The sequence below is a fragment of the Sceloporus occidentalis genome, unplaced genomic scaffold (assembly GCF_023333645.1).
Source record: "Sceloporus occidentalis isolate IW3139 unplaced genomic scaffold, rSceOcc1.0.p SCAF_58, whole genome shotgun sequence".
NCBI lineage: Eukaryota > Metazoa > Chordata > Lepidosauria > Squamata > Phrynosomatidae > Sceloporus > Sceloporus occidentalis.
In genome coordinates, this window is record NW_028317038.1 from 5,047,347 (window position 1) to 5,061,746 (window position 14,400).

The 14,400-nt window shown below is 40.2% G+C and overlaps 1 protein-coding gene across 1 annotated transcript in view; it reads right to left on the minus strand.

Annotated features, from left to right (window-relative positions):
• Positions 1–865: 865 nt before the first annotated feature.
• The window catches only part of LOC149287639 (coagulation factor VIII-like), a 112,449-nt gene continuing 98,914 nt past the window's right edge, over positions 866–14,400 (minus strand). The window contains exon 5 of the mRNA XM_089492657.1: positions 866–1,012. Within this exon, the coding sequence (XP_089348783.1) occupies positions 866–1,012 (147 nt within the window). The remainder of the gene's footprint in view (positions 1,013–14,400) is intronic.

Consider the following 14,400-nt stretch of genomic DNA (forward strand, 5'->3'; position numbering starts at 1 on the left):
AAGTTGTTTCTGCAGTTTACTTTTCTCTTTTATGTTTTCTCTTTTTTTCTTTTTTTTTCAGATGGAACTTTTATCCTCTGGTTCTTGGACTGTTGCGGTTCCGGTTATTTGTTGGAGTTTTCAGTACATCAGGTTTTTAGTCTGTTCAGCACATCAAAGAAGAGGAAGTAGAGAGTTCCGAGGGCCTTCTGCATGTTTCTGATTGGTTGCTTGTTTTCTCTGATGTTAACCATTTCTTTGCTGTTGGAGGTTTTAGTAAAGAAGATGATACAAATATTCACCTCCTGTCTTTATTAAAATATAGATTATCTCTACACCAAGGCTAGAGTAATCCCCATTTGAATGACAATAATTAAACAAAATTATCAATTCAAATAGTTTTGGAATGCATCACTCTGCCAGTGGTTCATTGCGGCATATGTTAAGAACAACCAGAAATTAACCAGAAATGAAGAACAAAAGTTACCTCAAACAATGATTTTTATTTTACAATACTACTATCCCACCTCTCTGTGACATGGGCAATGAAAACAATGAAAAACACATTTAAGTCATGCCAGCCTTTTTCAATGATGTGGCAATGATAGCAGTTCAGTAAATTAATTTTGATGGGGAGGTTATGCATACATAGTTTCTTTACACATGCCCACGGAGAGACAAGGTAGCTACAGAAATACTTGTGACAGTTTATTTAATGTAGCAGTGCTGAAAGAAAGAACCTTTGGAGCATATGGAGGCTACTATACACTCTGAAGAAGAAAAAAAAATGTCAGAATTGCTAGAAGCCTGAATTCAAGCAAAAATACAATGAGGGATATATAATTTGCAGCATAAAATGTGCAGTGTGCTTTTGTGAATTCCACAATCAGGATATCTTGCAACCCAGAACCTCCATCCTTAAGGCAATTCCTCCCTTCCAGTTCACAGGATGCAATCTCAGAAAACGTGTCACAACAGGGGGTTGCAATGTTGCCCAAAATGGCGTGTCAGGGTCCAGATTTCCTTCAAAAATCTAAAACAATAAAAATAAAAACAGGTAAAGAACTCAGGAATGGCCACATGATGTTTGTGGGGGTTTTTTTCAACCCCTTAATGACTGTTTTTTTACTTGTAGTACACTTTGGGACAAAGGCTGTTTTAACATTTTTGCAGTGTTGCTGTTAATTTTCTGTAATTTTAATTTAGTGCACCCACACACATAAATTTTTTTTTTTTCAGGACAAGCAGGGCATTCTTTAGATATCGTTATTTTATCATCCAATTTACTTAAATAAATATATATAAAATGTGGTGATTTTTTTTAAAGAAAGGACATTTTTCTCACTTTTATTTGAAAAATCTTTTACTAATCTGCAAAAACTAATGAAAAAACCTGCTAAATAGAGTCTAATATTTTGTCCTGAGTTTAGTCCTGAGTTTTCAAATATGGTCATACTGCTCCCATGTCCTATTTGGGACATCCCTGAAACCGGCTTTAACGGGTTCACCAAGAGAGCTGTAGTAACTCCCAGAGATCACCCAGATGTATCATCCTGTTGTCCCCGAAATTACTTCCAGCACCAGTCAGCATCACACCTTGGAACCCTGCTATGTGTACCCAACTACCTTGAATTGAGTACAGCAAGAATGAACAGTTTATTGTTGTAAAACATAGACTCATATATCCACAGAACGGCATTAACATAAATTAACAGATACATGTATCAACCCAACCTTTAATTCCCCTATTAATTATGCTATTGATGGGAATAATTAAACAATGGAGTTCCTACCTGTGCTATCTTTGTTTGACAGCCAGGCTGGAGCCATCTATGAGTACCTTGTTCCCCTGTATGACAGGTCATTCTGTCACACCGTTCACTTTAATTTACCTTATCAAGCCATATATGTTTGAAAACCATGGTATTTCAAATATAAAGAGGCTGCAAAAATATCATATGTCCTAGATACCTCAGATTGCAGGGCATTGTCTAACCCCTCCTTCCAGGCCTTAGCCGGGACATGTAGACCCCAAGGACTGCATTTGCCGTTTTCAAGAGTAACGAATGGTCATTGTTCTATGATGTCATCTATGAAAATGTGCCAGATCCCTAGTAGGAATTGATGAAAACCATCTGACTTGGTAAGATAAATCGGGAACAACCAGTGTCTAGTGTGGTGATTTTTCGAGTGCAAGTCAAACACCAAGGTCACAGGAGCATGGTCAGAGATTTGTATTGGCTGTATGTCAGTCAGGACATGGGGCAGCATGTCTGGGGATATAAGGAAATAGTCTATGGGGGAAAGGGAACCATGCGGTCTAGAGACCAAAGTAAATTATTTTCCCCCGAGGTTCATCACTCTCCACGGATCTAGTTAAATCAGCCTTCAACATCTACACCCTTTACTGAAACCGCATGTCAGGACTTGGGTAAGCAGGTCAGATAACAGATCAGTTGCAGAGGATACCAGGAGTTCTGTCTGTACCCCACTAGGCAAAATGAAACACACTTAAGGCTGGATGTCTTTAAGATACAGTCTGTATTTGCAGCCTTGAAAATCTTATTAAAGGGAGACGTGATGACGTAAGACGCTAGAGAGAAGGTGTCCGGAGTTCGCGGGCAAACTAAGAGTTGCGTAGATACCCGAGCGAATGCCTCGGTTATCCTGAGTAGACTTTGCCGCGAAATTCAGTGAAATCCCGTTTAGACCGTTGGATCAATTGATTTGGGACTCCGCCTGGTTACATCGTGGCCTAGAAGGTCATAGACCATTCCGCAAGGATCGCAAGCAAGATCTTATGGAGAATCCAAACGAGCGGATCCTGGGCCCCGGGCCCAGTGAGTCTTTTATATACATAAATACGCACTGATTGTACTCAGACATTGTCTGATATTATTGCCTGATATTGCCGCCACATAGAACATAACATGGCTTTATGAGAGCCTTATCAAAATTATCTACCATCATAAATAAAATCAATACAGCAGAGAGATATAAGCGTTGAAGGGGGTGGCCGTGGATTGAGAGTTTTAACACAATATCCAAACAATATGTAAGGAACTGGGTCCATGCTGATGACTGAAAGGACCCAGCGCGCCCAAAGATGGAGTTCAGGAGTCATGGAGCGGTAGCAGAGATGGACAGGGCCTGATGCAGGGTGACCGCACTCACCTGGGTGTTGAGTATCTAGGGTTGTGCAGCCAAACACCAGTGCCCTCATATAGCAGCGGATGAAGTCCAGAACGAAATGAAATCCTGCAGGCACCCTGGAACAGGCATGAGACATCACACAAGACTCATGTGCGGGATGCTGCAGGCTGGGCGTATGGAAGCTAAGCAGAGAAATATAGCAGAAACATAACAAGCTAGGGACAGGGAGACCAGGCACGAAACATAACCAGACAAGATATACATGTTACAGAGCACAACAGTGAACAAGACAAGGAATAAACATAACCAGACAAGATATATATAATACAGGGCACAACAGGGAACAAGATAGGACACCTCGCTGCCGGGGATACAGGACACCCCGCTGCCGGGGATACAGGACAGGACACACACATAAATACAGGAACTAGCCTAGGACTGTTTGATAACTATTGGAGATTCCGTCACATCTTATGGCCATAGTATGCTTAGCCCACCACTACGCCAAAGTACTCCAATGACGGTGGGTCCTAACGCTAATCCCTGCTGACAGAGGTACGAAACAAACTAAACATGTAATCCAAACACATAGCACTGAGAAATACCTTTAGACTGCACACTGAAACAAACAGAACACACGGGTGGGGCACACCTTATAAAGGAAACAGAGCTGAAGCAAAGAGCTGAAGCAGAAGCAAGGAATGGAAGATCAGAACAGAGCAAAAGGAAATCCAGGAATGGATCGAAGCAAAACAGGGAAACTGAAGCAAGAGCGAGATATGCAGCCAGTGGCGTCTCCAGCTTTCATATTTAGGGGGGGCACATGGGGGGCCAGGGACCAAAGTAGGGGGGCCAATTATAAAACGGTACATATACACTATATATATATATAATAAATATATATTATACACACACGTTAGACGTGCATTTTTAACTACATAATATGCACTTATCTCTTTGAAGTAAAGACTGTGATTAAAATATGATTTCAAAATAACAGCTAAAGTGACAGTTATTTTTCATTCTTTAATATTAGCCCCTGCTGACAATATATATAAATATTAGCCCCTGCTGCCGATATATATAAATATTAGTCCCAGCTTCCGATATATATTAATATTAGCCCCTGCAACCAATATATATTAATATTAGACCCTGCTGCCAATATATTTGCCACACTGACTGCAGATCAGGGGAAGACAGTGAGAGTCAGTGCAGTGTTCCCTCCTTCTGACTGCACCGTGACATTGAGAGGTCCTCTCCCCTGTAATCATCCCCAGAGTCCCTTTGTCCCCTCATTCACTAAACCATACCGCTCTTTTACTTACACCCTGTAGTTCAGGTATAGATCAAATAAACAACACATGGAAACAGCACATGCAACTGAATGAGATAAAAAAACAAAACTGTATTTGCAGGTATACATAAATAATGTATGGAAACATAGCAGATACAGATCAACAGAATTTGACACACTATTTGACATCCAAACAACTATAAATCATTCTTTTTTATCACATTATTAAAATCCCAGAAATCAAAAAAGTTAAAAGGCCCAAATAAATTAAGGAGATTAGACATAATGGAAACTTCAACAAAACTTTTAGCCATTAATGCATCACAACCATCTTAGCGCTGCGTCACCAAATGAACACCTCATCACAGATAACACAATGCATACAGCTGCATATAACTAAGCTGAGTACCACTTGGTCTGTGAAGGCCTGTGAAACCAAAGGGGAATAGCATCCTGTATACTGTAATCAAGAATTGAGTTTCACAAACTCTGAACCAACATCTAACTTTTAATAATATATTCAGATTGAAATAACACAAAACCTTTACTTTTCCTCTGATTTCTAGGCCTAGAAAGTTTTGTCCTCTGAAGTGACCACAAAATCTGGATAAATAAAAATTACAAAGTTCTATTTAACCCTCTACAGCAAGTAAAGTATCAGGAAACAGATGACCAAACTCATATCAGGACAGGCTCTGCCACACTGACACCCAAACACATACACAAGGACAGGCTCTGCTGCCACATGGACCCCCACATCAGGATGGGATAACCATATAAAATGCCTTCCACATTGCTTTGCTGTTTGTGTGTATTGACCCTTGTGTATTTGTGCCCCCCCAGCCACCCCCCTTTGTGCATTTTTGCAATACACCCTTGTGTATTGATTTATTTGATGCCCCCAGCCAGCCCCCCCTCCCTTGTGTATTGATTTATTTGATGCCCCCAGCCAGTCCCCCCTCCCTTGTGTATTGATTTATTTGATGCCCCCAGCCAGCCCCCTCCCTTGTGTATTGATTTATTTGATGCCCCCAGCCAGCCCCCCTCCCTTGTGTATTGATGCACCAACCCCTTGTACTGGTTAATATAATGGCCCCCATACCCATGTGTATTAACCCCCCCCCGTTTGTGTATTGATATATGTGACATCCTTCTAACCACCCTGATGTGTAATTATGTCCCCAGCCACCATCTTTTTGTATTATTTAATTTTCCCAATGCAGCCCCCCCTTGTTAATGTCCCTCCTTCCTTCATCTCCACTATTTATTTAAAATAAAATACTTTTTTTGCTGGCCTTCATTCTTCCACTGTAACACAGCAGACTGCTCTTCTCCCTCATGCTCTTCTCCCTGTCAGGCAGTGACAAGCAACTGTTCCGTAAGAGCCCGCCCCCTTCAAAGGGGTGGGACGAAGAGCCTTAGTCAGTGATTGGCATGCCGGCAATCCATTAAGCAGCCAGCGGGGGCGGTTTTACAGCCGCTTTGAAACTGTCAGCCGCATCGGCTGCATTTGGTGTTAGTGTTCCGGCACACCGGGTCAATGGTATAGCGTTTCAATTGGGGGGGCACACTGGGGGGCACAGCATAATGTAGGGGGGGCCATGGCCCCCTCTGGCCCCCCCCCTGGCGACGCCACTGTATGCAGCTCCACAGCCTGGGTAGGACGTGACACAATAAAGACACGACAGATTTACTGTACAGAAACAAGTCACTTTGAATTTTGATAGAGAGGAGCAAGAGAAGAAGGGAGAAGAAGGGAGAAGAAGGGGGCAGGAATAGAGAAGCAGAGAGGAAGAGAAAGGAAAGGGACAGAAAAAGGAGGAAGGAAGAAGGGAAAAAAAAAGGAGAAAAACATGTCACAACAGAGAAAAAAGGAAAAAGGAAAAAAAGGAACATAGAAGCTAAAAAAGAAAGAAAAACGGCATCTATGTTCTTACCAAATCTACACAAAAAACAATATTCAGAGGCAAATGCTGACGACTCAGTTTCAGCCACGATAACCTCTATATTAGAAGATTCAAAAGAATACACAATTGCACATGAAAGAGCTTCTAAAGCCCCTAAAAAGCAAGAGGACTCATTCTCCCAATCTAAAATGCAACAATGCATTCAATCATGTGCAGACCACCAACTACTGATGATTAAACAAGAACTACAAAATCACTACGAAGACATGTCAAAAAAGATCACTTCTATTGGTGAACGGATAGGTTTAGTAGAAACTAAAGTGGAAAAAATAGAATTTGTTTTAAAAGATGCGACAGATAAATTGAAAACTTCAGAAGAAAAAAAATTAAAACTGGAAGAGCACATTACTTTGATGGAAGATATGATTCGTCGCATTAGAGAGCAACCTATATCATCGGATCTTATTCCATTACTTAAGTCGCTTTTTCAAGATATGGGCATTGTAAAATCTCAAGAGGAGATAGATATAGAAAAAGCATATAGCATTACAAAACCACCTCAAATCCGTGCAGAAACCCTGAGGGATACATCCTTTGTTACGCTTCAAACAAGACAGAAAGTATACCAAGCAGCAAGATCATATACTACAGATGATGTCAGATTAAAAAATCTAGTTTTTCTAAAAGACTTATCAAGGACTTTACGAAACTTTTACGTGAAAAACAAATTAGATATAAGTGGGACTTCACCTCAAATTTACTAGTATCTCACGATAACCGTGTAATTCCCTTAAATTCGTTGAAAAGAGCTAAAAACTGGTGGGAAGCTACTAATAGAAATAACAACTGATTATTCTCTTTTTGTTTTTAATATAATGAATACTTTCTATGTATAATGAATTTTTCCTGAATGACTTTAGAAAATAAGGAATTTATACAGTATGCCTCAGGTATTCATAGGTCAGCACTTTATTATACAACATATAATGATAGAGAATAATAAGATGAACTGTCCTTATTTACTTCTTATTTACTACTTATTGCGATTAATTTATTGGGACTTTATCATTATTATTTATTATTACACACATCTTTGATTTAGGCAATATATAATTTAAGATTTGGTTAAGAAGAAAGAAAAAATGAAATTATACTATAGGCACTTTATTTATTTTTATTACAAAAAGGCATTTTATGATCTTTCTTAATGGATTTGATAAGAGACAAAAATGTAATTAGTCTGTATGCACTTTAGGCATTTTTATTCTATATTACTTGCACTTTATGTATCTTTAATATAAGACACACTTTATGACTTTTCTTAACGAATTTGATAAAAATACTCTGTAGATCTTTAGGCACTTTTACTTAAGCACTTGATTATATTTTATGATTGAGATAACATAACGCACTTTAATTCTCAAGGTTGAAGAATAATAAGCTGAACCAATAATGTATGTACCTAAAATAGATTCTGCACATATCGGACATATCAAAATTTTTATTCATTTATCTTTTTACTTAATTGGATATTATTAGATATTAGATATATATATATATAGATATTATTATTATCTTTTTACTTAATTAGATATTAATCATTATTAATTGGATAAGATGAGAGAAAAATTTAATTCATACCATACACACCTCATGGATTCTTATTTTAAGAAACATTCTATGAGTTAGCTTACACTAGATAGTTTAACATCTAAAGGGGAGGAGAGATAAGTTGACTTATTATAATAAGCGTTTTTAACTGTTAACTTTTCTAGTCTTTTAGCTCAAAGAATTTTTCACCCTACCTATTTATATTTAACTTATTGATATTTCTATTTATTATATACATTGACTGTTTTGCAACTCGGCTAATAATAAGTTTAAGATGAATGATGATAGAAATAATGAAACATATCACTTGCATTCTACTTATTCTTAGTATAAGAAGTAGTTCATGATCGTGATATGTAAATATGGTTATGAATATTATTAATTCCTCTCCTTCTTTCTAATTTTTTTTTTGTATGGAATACTTTGGTTATAGTCTTAATAAATAAAGCCCGTGAACTCCACAAGGGGCCCTTGCACAATGCTAACCTCATATAATGCTAGTCCACAATATGAGGCACAGTCAATCCAGTCGAGAAGAGAAGGACCGTATAAAGCCAACCAAATTTCGGTATTGGTCGGCCTGGGAAGTAGGACATATTCTGTCCTTCACCCTTTTATTTTTCTTACATTTTTTCTATTTTCTTCTGCTTTCTTTCTGTTTTTAATTTCCCTATGCCGGGGGTGTAAGTTGTCAAAACGAACAATATGGTACATTTCATTTCATTAAATGTCCAAGGGCTAAATAGTCCTCATAAAAGAGTCTCACTACTGAAGCTATTGAAAAAAGAAAAAATTTATATATGTTTCCTACAAGAAACACACTGGTTTAATACTCGTAATGCCCCCCTAAAGAGTAAACAAATTTCAAAGATAATTACTTCATCCCTACAAGATAAAAAAAAGAGAGGTGTGGCTATTATCATTTCTACCAACATAAAATTTGAAATTATATTTCAAGATACTGCCTTAGAAGCTAGATATATGATTATTGTATGCAAGATAGAGGATCAAGTACACACTTTATAATTAATTTATATGCTCCAAATACAGGCTCAATAAGATTTATAGAAGATCTATTTAAAAAAGCAGAAAGATATATAAGTGGAACTCTTATTATGGCGGGAGATTTCAATACAATCGCCGATATCAAATTGGATAAAATCTTAAGAAGGGGAGAAACTCTTGATAAGAGAATAGAAAGATCGGCTAAAAGCCTGACTAACTTTTAAAAAAAAATAATCTATATGACAATTGGAGAGTGTTTAATCCAACTTCAAAAGAATTTACTCATTTTTCTGCCCCTCATGCCTCGTATGCGCGCATAGCCCTGGTGATAGGAAATTACTCCCTAGTGAATAATACAAAAAAATACTGATTAAAGACATAATATGGTCAGATCATAACGCCATCATTTGTGAGACTTTCTCTAATTACCCGAAAACAATCCTCAGGGATTGGAGAATAAACCATACGATATAAGATCAGCAACAACATTTAGAATCTCTGAGGAAATCTATTAAATTCTATTTCCAAGACAACGATGATAAAATAATATCTCGCTCAACCTTATGGTGTGCCTTTAAAAGCGTTATTCGTGGTTACCTTATCAAAACTGGAAAAATAGAAAAAGAGGCTCAGAATTAGCCACCCTTTATATAAACCTCTATGACCTTACAAAACTTAATAAAATATCTCTAACTAAACTTAATCTACCAAGATTCAGCAATTAAAAGAAAGAATGAGAGATCTAGAATTTAATAAGATTAGTAAAAATTTAGAAAAATTAAAACAACAGTGGTATTATAAGAACAATAGAGTAGATAAATAGCTAACTAATAAACTCAAGAAAAAACAAGCTAAAAACCAGATTTATAAAATAGTTAAAAATAACATTGAATCAGTTGGTCATTGTTCAATTTAGGTATAGGTAGAGTTTTCAAATATTTTATAATTTCCTCTGATTTCGTGTTATTATTTAAATTATATAAGTTATATAAAGTGGTATAGTAACGATTTTTCTATTTTTTCAATTTTGATAAGGTAACCACGAATAATGCTTTTAAAGGAATCTCCGGAATCGTTAATATACCGCTTTATATAATTTAAATAATAACACAAAATCAGAGGAAATTATAAAATATTTGAAAACTCTACCTATACCTAAACTGAACAATGACCAACTGATTCAATTAAATAAACCCATAGAAGAATCAGAAGTGGCAAAGGTGATATATAAGATTAAGAATGGCAAAAGCCCAGGTCCGGATGGATTTAGTGGCCTCTTTTATAAAAAATTCAACTGTGAGATCGTTACACATTTAACCGCTTTATTTAATGAATTAATGAATAAAGGACAGGCACCGGAAGAGCTATTAAGAGCTAATATTATACCTATACTTAAACACAACAAAAATCTGGAAGAAGTAATCAATTACAGGCTAATTTTACTTATTAATGAAGATATAAAGTTATTTGTAGGGGTTCTATCAGAGAGACTGAAATAGGCGATCGCTTTATTAATACATCCTGACCAAATAGGTTTTGTCCCTGACAGACTTACTTATAATAATGTCAGACGCATTATTGATATCATAGAATTTGCCAATTTTGAAAAATGACAGACCTGTTTATTAGCGCTGGACGCAGAGAAAGTGTTTGATCGCATTAATTGGAACTTTATGTTCCAAACGTTCCGGTCTTATGGAATAGAAGGCAACTTTTTATCAGCTATAAGTGCTCTGTACTCAAATCCAACTGGTAGAATTGTAGGACAAGATATTAAATCTGAATGGTTCCATATCAATAACGGAACACGACAGGGTTGCCCACTCTCCCCAATGTTATATATCTTGACTATTGAGATCTTGGCAATTATAATAAGGAAAAATGAAAAAATGAAAGGTACCATGTTAGGACAAGAAGAATAAAAAATTTGTTTAAACGCAGATGATGTCCTTCTCACAGTTGAAGATCCAGCAAGATCGCTTAGAGAATTAATGATAATTATAAATAAATATGCAGAAATTTCTAATTACAAACTAAATATAGAAAAATCAGAAATCTTTTTCCTAAACATTCCCACACACACCGCACAAAAAATACAATACGAATTTAAATTTAAAGGAGTAACACAAGAGCTTAAGAGAGGCCTGGGGGGGCGGAGCGAGCGCTCAAAGAAGATGGCCGCATAAGCTGATAGCTCTGCTCGCCGTCTGACTTTTTCAACCTTTCATTCCGCAAGACCCGGCCGATGGGGAAAACTAATCGAGCGGGGACGACCCCCAGAGCCTCTGGGACACGGGGCAGACCGTCTAACCCCTCTGTCCGGTCGTTTTTTCAAGCTTCACACGACCAAGACTCCCGAGACTCAGAGCCCAAGATGGCGCCGTCTCCCGCCAGTCAAGTCAGCGAGTGCTCGGACGATGGCCTTCGCGACCAGGACTCGAGTTACCCACCTTCGTTGGCTGCGGGCCCGTCGTGGCAGGAGGCCCTTAAAGCGCTTCCGACGAAAGCTGACTTGGTGGCCGTGATTGACACATCGTTGGACCAGGCCCTTCAGGGCGTCCGAGCCGACCTCGTGGTAATCAAGCACGACCTGAAGCAACTGGGGGATCGTGTGCTTGCACTCGAGGACAACCACTCGGCTGCCTGTGCTCGTATTGACTCCCACTCCTCCACTCTACACGCACACACTGAATCGTTTCTTCAACTCCGACGTCAGCTGGAGGACCTGGATAATCGGGGTAGGAGAAATAATCTCTGAATGCGTAGCCTACCTGAGTCGGTCCCTCCGGAGACGCTCTGCCAGACGCTGCAGTCGGTGTTCAACTCGCTCCTCAAGTTACCGGATGATGCCCCAATCCATTTTGATAGGGCCCACCGTGCTCTGCAACCGAGGGGCTCTCCATCTTCCCCACCCAGGGATGTGGTGTGCTGCTTCCATAAGTACACGGTCAAGGAGGCGGTGTTGAAGGCCTATCGCACCCCTGGCGCTGTGGAATATGAAGGGGAGAAGCTCTCCATCTACCAGGATCTCTCCCCGCTCACTCTTCAGAAGCGTAGGGCATTGCGGGCCCCTCACAGCGGCGCTCCGGGAAGCTGCCATCCCCTATCAGTTTTCCTTTTATGTTGCTTGCCAGGCGGAACGGCGACACCTTTACCTTGCGACACCCAGGCGAGTTGAAGCTCTTCTTGGAGGATCTCCACCTACCTGCTCTTGAGGTTCCCGACTGGGATGCGGCTCCTGCTGCTCTTCCACCTTTATCGGAACTGGCTGCCTCCTGGATCCTGCACTCCAATCGGAGGAAGAGGACCCGACGTGCCCCGGCGACACCGGTTGATACCGGTTGAAATTCTTCGCTTCCCGCAGTATTTGGACGCTCTCTCCTTCCTCACAGAACTTTTTCCACTCGGGACTGTTCCACACCTTTATCTAGCTGAACTTTATGCGGCGCTGATCGGCTTTCATACTCGTCATTTGTGCCTCTGACCAGGTATCATGGACTGGGGCTCTTGCTGCGCTCGGGTATCTCGCATATCGCATTCGTATTATTTATGTTTTTTTTATATGGTTTTCCGCCGTTTTTCGTTGCGCGTCGGCCTTTATGTGTTTTTTTTGTGTTTTTTTCCCCCGCTATACACTTATATTTTATTTACATGTTTTTGAGCCTCGCCGTCTACAGAGGGGGCTGCCTCCTTACTAAATGTTTTACTAAACGTTCTACCCACTTTTTTCATGCACCTCACGTATACATCACACACACTTATGAGGCTGACTGCCTGACGGCTCTGTATATCTGTATCTGATCTGGATGTCCTGGTTAAGCTCGCCTGTATGTTCTGACCCCTCGCTTGGGGTTTGCTCTAGCTTCCTATGTCGCTCATTTCTCCTTCTTTTCGCTCATTTCTCCCTGCTGTCTCTCCTTTTTTCCCCTACCACTGGTTGGGTTCTTTCTTTTTTCTGCTTTTTCGGACGGTGTAGCATTGGTCTTCCTCTCCTTTCTAGCTCTTCTTCTCTCTCTTTCTCTCTTTTCTTGTCTGCTTTTTTCTCCTGCTCTCGTGGGCCTTCCCCCCCCCGAGCACTCCTGTCCTCCTTGGGACAGTGATTTCGGGACTCCCTGAAGTCCCTTAGCTCACACCTTGTCGACACTCAGTGTCGCTACGATAGGTTATCCTGTGGCCTATCTCCACTCTATGCACTACATCTCACATATGTGTTTATTTTCTTGTTGTATCGTTTGTTTTTTTGTTCTTGGTTTGTTAGACCTGTGGTGGCTTTTTTCACATAATTTGTCTCCATGTCAGCCCTAACTATGTCTTCTAATCACTTACAATTGGTGACGCTTAATATAAGGGGCTTAAATAAACCGGAACAGCGTTCCAAACTTTGTTCCTTCAATTGCACATAGCTTTTATTCAGGAGACTCATTTTAAGCTGGGCAATGAGCATAGACTTTTGGATAGGCACTTCTCTCACTCCTTCTTCTCCAGCTCCGCTTCCTCGAGGACCAAAGGTGTGGCTCTCCTTATCTATAAGGGTCCGTTTTCACCTCTTGGAGGACTTGAAGGATGATGAGGGGCGCTGTATATTTGTGAAAGGTTATATTGGCTCCCAGAAGGTTACCCTGGCGAATCTTTATGCCCCTAATAAATCGCAGGGCCGTTATATCATTTCGATACTTAATAAATTGGCGGACTTCCAGGAGGAAGGACAGTTACTGTCCTGGGTGGGGATTTCAATATGGTGTTTGACCCTCAGGTGGATACCTCCTCTGGTCGGTCGCATCTTCCATACTCTCTCATTCGTAAAGTCCTCAAGCACCTTAAATTCAATCAACTAATTGACTCTTGGAGGACTCTGCACCCTGGAGAGAGAGATTATACCCACTTTTCTGCCCCCCACGCCATGTACTCTAGGATCGACACTTTTTTTATCTCCCATTTTCACATCTCCTTCCTGCGCTCTGCTGTGATCGGTCCTACTACTATAAGCGATCATGCTCCGGTTTTCATGAGGCTCTCCCTGACTGCTCTCCCTAGACCCCGGTGGAGTTGGAGGCTTAATGAGTCGTTGTTGGACGACCCCCATAATGTGACGATTTTATCTTCTCACATTGTTCATTATTTCGCAGACAATCTGACTCCTGACGTTCCTGCGTCGGTTGTTTGGGATGCCCACAAGGCAGTTGTGAGGGGCCATTTGATCGACATGGGGGCTGCGGCCAAACGCGTTCACTCAGATGGCGTTCTTTCTCTGATTAAGCAAATTGCGCTCCTGGAATTGCGTCATAAGGCTACCCTTCTCCTGTCTTTACAGCTTCAGCTTACTGCCCTTCGCGCTCGCCTGGCGTCTTTGTTGGATACGCGCATCAAGCGTAATTTTCTGCTTACGCGTCATTTATTTTAGGAGCTTGGCGATAAGCCGGGCAAACTTTTGGCTCGAGCCCTGCGGGC